This window comes from Condylura cristata, unplaced genomic scaffold (genome assembly GCF_000260355.1).
Source record: "Condylura cristata isolate star-nosed mole 26May11 unplaced genomic scaffold, ConCri1.0 scaffold00013, whole genome shotgun sequence".
Taxonomy (NCBI): Eukaryota; Metazoa; Chordata; class Mammalia; order Eulipotyphla; family Talpidae; genus Condylura; species Condylura cristata.
In genome coordinates, this window is record NW_004567114.1 from 19,790,984 (window position 1) to 19,804,381 (window position 13,398).

Here is a 13,398-nt window from a genome sequence, read left to right on the forward strand (position 1 = left end):
CTCCACCAGCCCAGGACCTTGGAAAGGAGAAAGCAGAAGAGGGACCACAGTTCAAGCCCTCACTAGTAAATGTGGGAGATCCACTCGAGGCTGGGACAAATGTGACTATTCAGTCTCCCTTAGTGGCTTCTAGAAAGAAGAGAAGTGGTCACCGGGTCAGAGACCTCAAGGATGCTTCCTTGAAGTGTACCCAAATCACTGATGAATGTAAAGGCTTCACCCAAGTTTGTGCAGTGAAGTGCTGTCCCTGAAACAGCATGACAAAGGAACTCACAGGACACATGCTTTTGAAGGACTGGAGGGGCAGGCAATCTGACCTACTAGCCAAAGGACCCATCTGTGGTGGTAAAGAACAAAGAAACAATCAGGACAGCAAGATGAGAAAAGGCAGAATTCCAAAAAGGAAGTGGTTAGAGTATCAAGTCATAAAGCTCAACTTGCAGACTAAACGCTGGCAATCAGTAAACACCAGTGAAGCTCCCCAAAACAACTTTAATGGTGGCATGAGGCGGCCAGGTTTAGTGGTTGGTACACAGCGCTGGCTGCACACGGCATGAAACAGACTGAAACCTGTCCCACCATGCCTCCCGGCTGAGGGGTCTGTGGGTCCATCCAGGGAATGAGGACTTCTGAAGTCCTTCTAGCGTCAAGCCAGGGTTAACCACCAGTGTTTCAGCAGAGAATAGAGCGTGCAGGTAAGGGAATACTTTAGTGTAGCCAAGGGGCTCAAAAAGGTTGAGAAAAGGTAGTTTTGTTTGAAAAGAGAGTCTTGGGATTGCTTAAAGGCCAACACTGTGCACCAGGAGTGAGCAGCCACAGCTAGACTGAGCCAGGCATCTGTCTGTTCAGGGGACAGGATCTGGGCACAGAGGAGGATATCTTGGGCAGCAAGTACATGTAAGTGGGCGGCTCTTGTCTGTGGAGAGAACCTGGCTTGGGGGGCTTAGTGATAGGCTGGGGCCCAGGCCAATGCACACAGATAAAATTTAAAGAAAAAACTGCCACGATCACTTCAGCTTTAAGAGCCTAGTACCATATTTTGAAATACTGAATTCATGAGTCAGAGAACAAAACATGCTGTTGCTATTGGTCCCCAATAGCTGAAATGCAAAACAATGCAGCAAAGCATGACTAAGGGGAGCACTGAAATTGATTTTGACATGCTCTTCAGTATTAATGCTGAGCCCTAGCAAAAGATTACCATAACTCAACAGGTATTTATTCCGTAATTGATGGGTACTCTGAATGGGTTTTCTTCAAAATTTTTTCCCATTTTGTGAGCCACACTTCAGAGCCTTCATGCATGTTGCTTTCCTCCCATGAAACAAAGATGCAAAGAGCAAGTATGTTCAATCACAATGGCAGTACCTTTCTTACACAAATGTTTTTACTGGCAATTGTGAAAAACGACCATCACAAGCTGAAAATTCATTGCTGTATTTTAATTCACTTTTAAAAGGTGATTTCCACCCATCCAAATATGGCCTTGATGGTTTTTTCTCCACATCAACCTTTCTCAATATTGCCAGGGGATCTTTTCAGAAACTTGAGGAGAAAATTGCAGGAAACAGACATTAACAATTTCTGCAAAGAACCATACACAAAACATTTCTATACTTACGGAGGGAAATAAAGGGCACCTCAGAGCTTAGAGGGTTACCAATATATTAAAACTTTTCAACTGTGGCAAAGCCAGTGGTTCTAATCGTTAGCACGCACTGGAGTTCCCCAAAGGGCTAGAGCAAAGATTGCCAGGCTTCACCCTGATTCTGATTCGGTAGGTCTGGTGGGTGCGAGAATGTGCTGAGGCTGTTGGCCCAGGGCCCCAAGGACCCCTGCTCCGGCCGTCTCCCCTTTTCTTACTTCCAGGTATCTCGCCAACATTGCTCTCCCTGGTGGACATTTTTAGGATCTTCTCCATTCTTTAATACTGTTTGAAAAAAATTTATTCCATATACCTGGCATTTTATCAATGGTTATTGTATCTACTGGCAATGGCAGGAAAATTTCACTTGGCGAAAGGTTAGTTGTCCTGGGTTTGTTAAAAACTTTTCTTCAGCAGTATCATTTTCCTTGCTTCTTTCAAAATGTTGCTGTTTCTAGGCATGTGACACCCATCTTGTTGTGTGACCTTGATGTAAGTGAAAGCATCTTGGCCACTTGCATTTAGGGGTAGTGACAGAACTCACCAATTTCAACATATTATACTACGTACCAGCTTCCTAGTGAGTGGGAACCCATGTGTGGCTGCCCTCACCAGTATCTGTCCAGAATGGACTGGAAGATAAAGAAATACTGACAAACGAAACAGGTAGCTCCACAGTTAACAAAGGTTGCAGCTGACAGCAAGAGCAAACTGCTTCCACCACCCCTCCCACCATCCCAGGAACCACAGGTGTCTTGAAAGCTAAGCCTCAACTGAGGCCAGCGGTTAAGAGTAAGTCCCTCAGTTTTGATCCAAGCTCAGGAAGGTTCAACAGACACACAGCGAACAGAGTCCTGCTTCTAATCTAGGACATTTACACAGCCCTCTCCCCAAGAAAAAGTGTGATTCAGGGCCTCGGTAATGAAGCCAAAATAAAACAAAGCCCTGAAGTGAATCACACATCACCAGGAAACTAAGCAGAGAGCCCATGGCATCAGCAATGACAATGCCCGCTCCCCCCGCAGGGCCTGGTGACTTGTTCATGTCTCCATGACTTCTGCACTAACTCTGCCCCTTTACCGTGCAGCATCAGAACTGCCCGATCTGTCTCTACTGTGTTCTCTTCCCAAATGCAAATGTGTCACATTAATCAACTTGAGTTTCAGTAAGAATTTAATGACCTGTCACTAAGTCTGAAGTTTTACTTAGCAAAGGATGCCATACACATTAAGTAGTTGGTTTTTGTTGTTTTGTTGACCTTGCTTAGTCTATTTCACAGCCTAGTTAAACCATGTCATTTGAAATTTTCAACAGAATTAAATTTCTAAAGAATTCAAGGCAAAGGTTGATTAACAAGCACTGACCATTCAACGATCATACACTGCCTGCCCCAAATTTGGTGCCATGTAAATAACTACTAATTTCCTCTTTGGAACCCTTCCACTAAAATGCAATGGATACAAGTGATTTTCCTTCCTTTAAAATATTGCATCTGAAAAATAATCTCAAAACCCCTTAAGCCCAAAAGCAAAACTAAATTTTTATGAATGATGCTCATGCAAGTAGAGGTCTTGACTTCTGTCTGCTGTGGAAAATACATAAGATTAGGATAGAGTGCAGCTCACGGGGGTAAATCAGACCCCTGAAATAAGAACACAGCTTCAATTATTACTTTTGAGCAGATCAAACACATGTGAGCTCAAGCTTCCTCAAAGGAACCAGTTTTTTCCACCAATTAAAAAGCCCATAATTTTGAAATATCTTGTTGAATCTGATGGAAATGTCTTTAAAAGTATGACATTACACAGTGCCATAAAAAAGGAAATTTAAATTTTAGAATTCAAAATACTCAATTCTAAAGTTATTTCTCTGGAATTGATTCCTACAGAAAACAAGCAGAGCAAGCTGATAATTTTGTACAGGAGCTCAAACGGTGGCTTAAAATGAAGAGCACAATTTACAACCCTGTGCTAGGAAATGTATTATATGCTTAATGACTCTCCTCTTAGGCAATTAATTTTCTTCCCCATTTAGTAAGAAATGGCATTTTGGGGTGATCCCTACTGAAACTATTCAAAATATGTAGATAAGCACACCCAAAAGCTGGCTGACATTCACAGCATTGTTTCACAGATACGGGTCTCAGATCAACTCATATAGCAGTAGAAACCAACGATTATAAATGCAGGCATAAAAAGTCTGAAAATCTGGGATTATAATCTTGATTATGTGATTTTGGGCAAGTCACTAAACTTCGTGACTGTTCTTGGGAGCGGTCACTTACCTTTACATCACAGAGGTGTGATGCAAATAAAATTGTAGCTATAAATTATTTTTAATCATAGGTTAAAAGGAAAACCATTAGGCAACATGTCTGCTCCCTGGACTGCAGAGGTCTTCAAATAAGCCGCTGTCATAGCACCAAGGAGCCACAGAGCTTGGGGAATATTTTTTTCCCTTAAATCCAACAAACTATGTTTGAAATGTGTGCCTCGGGGCACTATGGGGACCAAGGTAAGAAAGGAAATGACAACAAAACCTAACTTCGTCACTAAAACTTAACGGTGCCATTTTATATTTATATCTGAGTTTCTATTCTGCTGTGGGAGCAGCCCAGAGCACGCAGCCTCACTGTAGAGGAGGCAGGGACGGCTCCCAGGGGTACTAGGGTAGCTTTGGCACCATTCCTCACCAGTCATCTCGCCCTGCTCCCTCCACCACACTCCTTGTAGAAAATAACTGACAATGTTTAGTCTTACATAAAGTGCTATGTAAACTGAGCTGTACGTCCTGCTTTCTTGCTAGACTCACACCCACCCCACTGATCCAGATATCCTGCAGCAATCACAGGTATAGACTCTCTCTCCAAAAGGGACACCGTGAGAGCGCAGCCTACCACTGCATTCTGTGTGAGAAACGGAAAGGCACTATTCCACTGGCTTCTACTTAAGCACAGAAAATACTCAAGTGCAGGATAGGTGTTCCTTGAGAACATTACCAGAGCAGTGGGCACTTAAAGAAAAGCTTCAGTGTATATCAGAGAAAAAAGCACTCAACAGTACCAAAAAAGAGTCCTTCTGTCAACCAGGCCTTTGAATGACAGACATTCTTGATAATACTTTTTTAAAAAGGTTGGCTTCTCTCCAGTAGCTGTAGGCAGTGACTTATTCTTCATTTTGACAAAGTAGCATCTAACTTCAGGCACGGCTGTATATATAACTCTACATGCAGCTAAGCCATCATAAACACGCCAAATATAATGGCAGGTCAAAAAGACATTTTTCCTCCCCAAGGGGTAGCTCTAAGCCATTATAACAACAGAGTATGAATGTCTGTTACAGGTTATTGGCCTATAATACTAACAATAAAATCCCGTTAGTACAAAGAGGTTAAATGCAACATGAAATATTAAGAAACAATTCACTGACTACTTGAAGTTTGCTGTGCACTTAAAATCATCATTTCATTACACTATTCTGTGTGTATGTGTGTGTAGGTATTTTATATAAATATATATATGTGTGTGTGTGTGTGTGTATATATATATCTCGACTTTTGGTAGAACATGAACTTTGGAGATGAGACAAAATACAATGTAGATGCTGGCGATCCTATTAGGCCTTCTAGAAAAATGGAAGACACTCCCAAGGCCTGTGCTGCTGGTGTCTCTTCTGAGGCTCCAGATTAAGAACTTGGTGGACTTGTGTTACTGGCACTCGACTCTGAGTGAATCAAGACCAGGCTCAAAGGCAAGTCTTACCTCCCGCAGAATACAATTCCATGTTGTCCCTTAACTCAGAGTTAAAATTTATCTGGACTGTCTGCAAATTTGGAACGTCCTCAAGTAATTAAAAACTCCACACAAAAGGTATGCAAAAGCAGTTACTAGATTTTTTAAGAACAAAGACGCCTGCAAAAAAGCAAAGGCCCTAAAATGGAGCGCTCTGTAACTATTGAGACAGCAATAGTAGTATAACAAATATAGCATAGGATGAGTTTTTTTAAATTGCTGCCCCAATACTTTACTAACTTTTTTAATGATTTTTTTTTTTAAGTTAATTTCCACAATATGATTTTCCACTCCTTTGCCCAAAGGAGAGTCAGCCTGGTGGTGAAAGGACTGGGAATGTCAGAGATATGCAAGACTGTAACACAAAGTCTAGTGCTTGTCTGCACAGCAGCCAGACAGCTCCTGAGTGAAATGCTGCTCTTTAGCTGCCTCCAGGGCTCTTTTCTTGTGGCGTTTTAAAAAATGTAGCTGCAGCCTGGTCCATGGCTTTCTCTGTGGCACAGGTCCTGACCAACCACTCAGAGCTGGGAGACTTCTGGATCTGGGATGCTGGTGTGGCAGGCGCCACTGTATCTGAATGAACTGATCCATTAGCAGTAGGAGGGGAAAAAAATCAACAGGAAACAAATTAGAATGAGATACTTACATGCAAAACTTTTGTGATCCTTATGATTTATGCCTATTAACCAAAGCAATCATGTAAGGTTTCTTCTTTTACTTTACACCCAATTCATATTCAAACATTAATTTCTTAAAACAAGTTAACTGGGTGAAAAAATCTTGAGAGTTACTATTCTGCACATTTCCAAGTTTCTTGAGGCAATAGCTTTTTTAAATGTTTAAGAACCTCAACCACAGCAGCAGAAAATGTTTGACATCACAATGCAAACATCTCTCTCTCTCATACACACACACACACTCTGAAACACTCATTCATATTTAATTGAAAATAAATTTTATGAAACTATACCTACCATTAATACTGCATGGTCATTGACCACAGTGACAGAAATCTACCCAAGAAAAGATTTTTTCTTTTGCTATCTATTTTTAATTATGATAAAATATACATAACATAGTACTTAACATCTTATATTATTAAAGGGCATCGTTCAAAGACATTAAGCACTTTCACATTACTGCCCAAACATGACCACCACCCATCTCCAGAACTTCTTGGTTATTCTAAATGGAAACTCTGTAGTCATGAACTCCCTCTCTCCTCCCATTAACCCCTAGCAACCACCATTCTCCTTCCCATTTTCACAAACAGGGCTATTCTAGGAACCTCACACAAGTGGAATCTATAATAGTTGTTGTCCTTTTGTGTTTGACTTATTTCACTGAGCATAATGCCTACATCTATAGCATGTGTGAGAATTTCATCCTGAACATTCTCTTGTATGTATGTATGTACCACATTTTGCTCATCCTTTCATCCAGAGACAGACATTTGTTTCTACTTTCTGGCACTTGTGAGTAATGCTGCTAAGAGTGGGAATTTTTAATCTGTCTTGCCACTACTGTATCCCCAGCATCTAAAATAAACCCTGTCTTGTGAATACTGATGCTGTGAACATGGGTGCACAAATATCTGTATGAATCCCTGCTTTCAATTCTGGCTGTACCATATGATAGCTCTATGTTTAATTTTTTGAGGAACCGCCATACTGTTTTCCATACCAGCTGCGCTATTTTATTTTACACTCCAACCAGCAATGCACAGGGTTCCAACTTCTCTACACCCTTTTCAATATTTCCTGTTTCTTATTTTTTTCCGCTATGGCCATCCTATGAAGTAGACCTACAAAACTTTTACACGTGTTCTCCCATATAGCAAGATACAGTACTTTTCACAACAGTACAAGATGGGATACCATCCAAATGTCTATGAAGAATGTTTGATTATAGTATATTTATCACAGTCACGTAATGGAATAATATATGTATGGCAGAAAAAAATAGGTATTGGCAGAACAAAACAAAAAACATAACCGATGGAACTTGAAATTTATAAAACGTGACATTCCACTTACATAAGGTTCAAAAGCATGCAGAACTAGACAGCATATTGCTTAGCAATATATGTCTATTAAAACTATCTAAAAAAATAATGACTGATAAGTGATTAACAAAAAAAATGTATCAGGGTAATGGTTACCTCTGAGAAGAGCCATAAGATTTTATTTTTTGGAAGAAGATTTTAAAGGAATTTTTTTCTAAAGTAGATATTGGGCATGCATAGATGTTTGCTGTATTTCTCCTCAAGATCTTATATGTCTTACTTAAATGTTCTTTTATAGTTATCAATATTTACTGATTTTTTTTTTTTTTGCTTTATAAAGATACAGGGGCAATATGAATCTGCCCTATGACTTTCATGAAAAGGGCCAAACTCAATTAGAACTAGGGCTCTATCACAGGGTTAGAATAGGGTAAGAACAACGTTCCAGTTTTAGGATTCTATTTACTTACTCACACACAAACATCTATTATTTTGTTCCTCTGCTGAGTATTATTTTGGATACTGGAGGTACGGCAGTGGCAAAACAGATAAAACACTCCCACCCTTGCAAACACATGTCCAGCGTCACTGGCCTGGCATTTGGAATGTGATGTACCTGATTAACAGTTTAGATGTCGGGGACCTTTCCCACTGATGCTCTAAAAACACGTGTCCTGCCTGTCCCAGAAAGTGCAGGTCAGAAAAGGTTTCTGGAATGGCTAAAATAGGGCTCTGAATACAATGGCGTAACATTCCAGTGCTTCTTCACCTAAGCCCTGTGTTTACCTTTTTGAAGAACTGGGATTTCTATACCAAGGCTCTAATCTTCCATGCTAATGAAGAAAATCATCTCAAGGAAATAAGTTTCATCTGAATTCCTTGTTTCCTATAGCTACTTAGTCTCAAAATTTGGAGGAGGAAATTTTTCTTTTTCCTTTTCATTTACATTCTTCAAGAGTACAAACAGCCAGCTCACCTCTGCATGAGGCAGTGTCTTGTTGAGCATTCCCTGTCCTGGTGTGTGGGGCTTACAAGCAGGTTAATACAGTGATTCAATAAGATTTAGCGGTGGCTCTACGCTGCAGCTATCTACCTGCTTGTTATAAAGCCATAAAGGGAAAGGAGTTGGAGATAAAAAAAAAAAAAAAAAAAAAAAAAACATAAAGGTGCTATACTTCCAGGAAGTATCTACTTAAGGGCCCTAAGAGAAGTACTTCTCCTTAGCCCTTTGTTAGCAAGGAAGGCATGCTATTCAGTCCTACTCTTCACCAGGCTAGTCTCCATAGTATTTTTAAATCCAGTCAATTTCAACTCAAAACTTCCCCCCAGTGGGGGAGGGTAAAAAGAAAAAGATCTGTGGCTGCATATTTAAGAAAGAAGCTGAATTCATCACAGTGACAGGGGAGAGTGTTGGCAGAGATCTGAGCTATTTATTCTTTTAGGAAAATCCTATAAAGAATGACACAAGGAAGCCTCTATCTGCAGTCTTGTTCATCACAGTGGTGAGGAGTCCGATAACAGATGTATGCAGTAGCGTGATTTAGTGCCAGGAGCTGGCCCCTGATGTGTATTAATACAGCGGCAAAGCGGAACGCACCTCTCTTCATCACTCATTTCTATAAAAGAGGTGGAATCCGAGATGGCCCGATGTTAGGCAGAGCAAGCCCATTTGTTCTACTGACTGATGGCGCAGACTCCGGCTATGTCCTTCACCTCCATGGGGCACTCAGGTTGTGGATAGAAAAAAGGAAAATGTTCAGTGAAGCAGGTCTTAGTCAACAAGTGAGGGGAAGAGCTGTGCTCAGTAGGGGAGATGTTTAATGCTTAAGTCTTGTTAATACCTCTCAGCACATTTCTCAATTTGAATATGGAATAAGGACTTACACTCAACATATCTTAAAGAATTAAAAAGCTAAAAATAGAAGCTAGACAGTAAGAAGGGAAAACCAGAGCAAAACAATAAATGAGGGGAGATTGAGTTTTAATGCTTCCAATACCAATGACTGGATGAGGATCTGAGTTTTATGTGGAGTCACAGTTTAGATCAAATCCTATAAAACAGAACACCTGCAGTGTTTGAGCCGGCTGCCCTAAACTCTTAAGAGAAATAGGTCTGACTCTGGTGCTGCAAATTCATCCATGTGACTCTACAGAAATGAGTTAACCTGTCTCAACCTCAATATTCTCATGTGAAAGTTGGGAATAAAAATAATAACTGCCTCACAAAGGTATTGCAAAGATTAAGTGAAATAAAGAATGCAGTGCTCATTTAGTTACTGTAATCATCACGATTACCCAGTATGAACCGTTATCAAGCACAAGACCTAAAAAGAAGCTCAACGAGGTCAATTTCTGCATATACTAATATTTACTAAGTAAGGGCAGGGCAAAAGAGTTCCCTACTTGCTACCAACAGCTCTGATCTATATAATATAATAGCCTTTCCCAAGGGCAAAAAAAAAAGTTCTCCTTGATACTCTCAGTTTCCCTAGAGTGAATTACCATCATCAAAAAATAAGTAGGCATTTCTGATATATTCTACAAACAGATATAACCTTTTTATCCAGAGTAATTCAATACATTGAAAATATATTGAAATAACATGAAGGACTTTACTAATTATGCTTAACTACCGTCTCTTAACTGCAAAAAAAAAAACCAAAAAACAGCAACAAAAAAAAAAAACATGGATACAACTCCCCTTCTTTATTCACTGAAAAATAAAATACATAAAAAGTGCATATATTGGGCCCTCCCTGGTGGCGCAGTGGGTTAAAGCACAGTGAGAAGCTAAAGCCACTTCCACATGAGTTCGATTCCCACCTGCCGCCTGCCAGGGAGGTGACCACATGGCGTGGCAGACCTCTCCTGACCAGCCCGCTGCTCTCCTCAGCAGTGTACTTCGTAGATCTGCCTGTTCTGCTCCCCACTCTGTCTCTGGTGAAGCCTCTCTCTGCCCCTGAGCCTCTGGCCTGTACCCCAGTTCTGTATGCACAAATAAATCTTAAAAAAAAAAAAAAAAAGTGCATACATTAAAAATTGCAACCTAATGAATCTTCACATGTATACAGACCCTTGCAAGCCCCAGAGAGTTCAGGACATTGAGCATTTCCAGCATCCAGAAGACTTCTTTATGTCCTCTCCAGGTCACCAACCCCCACTCAAGGACAACTACTACTTGAGTTGTACTAACTAGTGTTAACCCAGAAAATTAAAAAATTACTTTCAACTGAAAAATTATTTTTTTTAAGGTTTATTTATGTATACAGAACTGGGGTACAGGCCAGGGGTGCAGGGACAGTGAGAGGATTCACCAGAGACAGAGTGGGGAAACAGGAGAGGTCTGCCACGCCATGTGGGTCACCTCCAGGGCTGGGGATCGAACTCGCACTAGAGCCGCTGTGGCTAGCTTGCAGTGCTGCATCCTAACCCACTGTGCCACCAGGGAGGGCCCGAAAAATTATTTTTAATTAGAAATTTCATGACTGGTAAAATATTAGCACTCTCATCTACATAAAACATGAGAATGCACTGTCTACCAACTAAGAGAGTAAATAAACTCATGTGGTTCCTTGGCTACTGATTAAACTGTGACCCTAAGTGGATTTTCATTCACCTAATTTCCTGTCTGTCTAGAGCAAAGCTCGGGTAACTGAAGATTGTTGACAGTGAAATATAAGGGATTCAAACTCAAGAAAATCGTGTGACATAGTGAAAAAGATTAGGCTTCAGGGTCAGAGAAAACTAGGTTAGAATTCTTAAATTACATGTGACACTGGGCAAATTACTTCTCACATTCTCAGTTTTACCATGTAAACAAGGAAGAAAATAACCTACCTTATCATAAAGGTTAGACGTAAAAGAATATAAAACACATAACTTTGTACCTGGCACAGTAGGTGCTTAATAAGTGATAACGATATATAGTTACCTGCATTTGGGCTTGACAGAGAGGCTGTGGCCACTGGTTTCCGTTTCCTCTTGATGTCACGTGAACATGGGGGTCCCAAGTGAATGTTAGCCTGTCTGCAAATATGTGAAAGTAAAAATATTAACTTTGTAATTATTATGAACCAGCATCTTGAGCCCAGATGAAATCCTTAACACACGAGAGACATACACTAACAAAATGAGCACCATCCTTTGCATCAAGTGTCAATAAAAATTATTCAGAATTAATTGTAACTTTTTCTCTTCACACATTATCTATCCCACTCTAAACTTTTTGCCTGGTTTCAGAGTAGCAAACATTCAAGATTAATTTCAAGAAATATGTGTTTCATTACAGCCTGGGTTTTGTACAATTCTTTTTTCATAAAAACTATAGCTGCAATTGTTCTACACTCACTAATGAAAAACCTACTCCCAAGTGGTAATATATTGAAAAGTTTAATGCTGCATGAACACAGATATTTGCATAGAATTTTAACAGATATTTGCATAGAATTTTAACAGGAAGCTTAACCCTTCTATCATTATAAAATGATATCTGGATTTTTTACACTGTTTATATCACAAGTAAGTATGATTTCTGTGATTTAAAAAAAATTTAAATTATGTGCTAATATAATCCTCAACTAAATTCAGCTTTTTAAAAACAAACAGTGAGAGTTTCAAAGTTAGAAAAGCAAGAATCTCTGAAGGACAATGAACTTAACACTGAAATAACTGTTCTAGTTCCCCACTTCCTCCTTCCTCTAAGAGACACACCTACCCCTGATTAAGAACCAAGTTGTGAAGTGGCTCTCCTGTCCACCTATACTATTCTGTTCTTAATAAACCTGTCCTTTTAAAATGTTAAAAAAAAGAAAAGAAAGGTCCAAGTTTTGCCTTTACAAAAAGCTTTCCTTGAATATTTAAACTAGTTACACATACATCTTGTTTCACTAATTAGACAATCTTCTTGAGAAGTGGAACCATATTTATACTTGTTTCATAATCTGCCAACCTGAGCACAAAACACATAGCTTATCTCCATTAAATATCTATTGACTAGAACTGATATCAATAAATAGGATAAATGAATAAAAATTTCAGAAACTAAAAAGCTAATTATATACTTAACGGTAATAAAGTGGTATATTTTATGTTTTGTCTATTTTACCACCGTAAAAATAAATTCACCAGAGTATATACCACTCAGAGGAACCTCATAAAGCCATACCAGAGGAGCTCCTAATTGGTAGTCCTCGCTTGGGGCCAAGTTTCAGGGCTCAATAGTCTTAAAACAGAACCTCAGGCAGGCTGAGCAGAACCTGGTTATTAGGAAGGCACCAAGTCAGCTGCGAGGACAAACTTCCCTATTTGGAGAGCCACAATCTGGCAACTTCCAGTTTTAAAGCACGTGCACACACTTTCTTTCCTCTAAAAGCAAAAGTTCTAGAATAGATTCAATTTCTAAACAAGGGAAGAATTTGACTGAAATGTTCAAAGTTTTTAGAGTGCAAAGAACCCTACAATAGGCAGAGGTTTATAATATAAAGGCTACAGTTTGGAAAATTCCATCCAAAATCACCTTCAGTCGGACATTCTCTCCTATGTAGAAAGCGTTACCTTTAAGCGTTACCCATAAATAGTTAAATGCAATATCCCAAAGTGAATATAAATATAAATATGTAAAGCAGAGAACACAGTTCATTTTTCATAGCTTACAGAGGTACTGGGAATACCAGCACACTGATTTAAAAATTGAATCACAGATGACAGGATGTCAGAGGTAGACAGGCCTTCAGTCTAATGGAGAGATCGTAATTCCTTCTGAAGACAAAGACACTGGTACAAAAGAAAGTGACACTACAAAAGTTTGTTTCTTATCAAACAGAGACAAGTACAAAATAGTTTCTGTCTTTTCCAGACACAAGTTACTTGAGTACATCAGACCCAAACTCAAACTGTCCGAGCACTTTACTTAAATCCAGCCAAGCTTCTAAAACACTTTACAAAGAAAAACTAGTCAAA

At 39.6% G+C, this 13,398-nt stretch overlaps 1 protein-coding gene across 3 annotated transcripts in view; it reads right to left on the minus strand.

Moving 5' to 3' along the window:
• Positions 1-1,397: 1,397 nt before the first annotated feature.
• GPATCH2L (G patch domain containing 2-like) overlaps positions 1,398-13,398 on the minus strand; it is a 48,180-nt gene continuing 36,179 nt past the window's right edge. For all 3 annotated transcript variants that reach the window (XM_004682058.2, XM_012724679.1, XM_012724680.1), the window contains 2 exons: positions 11,372-11,466; positions 1,398-6,017 (listed from right to left, as the gene is read on the minus strand). In XM_004682058.2, coding sequence (XP_004682115.1) covers positions 5,857-6,017; positions 11,372-11,466 — 256 coding nt within the window. In that variant the 3' untranslated portion in view covers positions 1,398-5,856. The remainder of the gene's footprint in view (positions 6,018-11,371; positions 11,467-13,398) is intronic.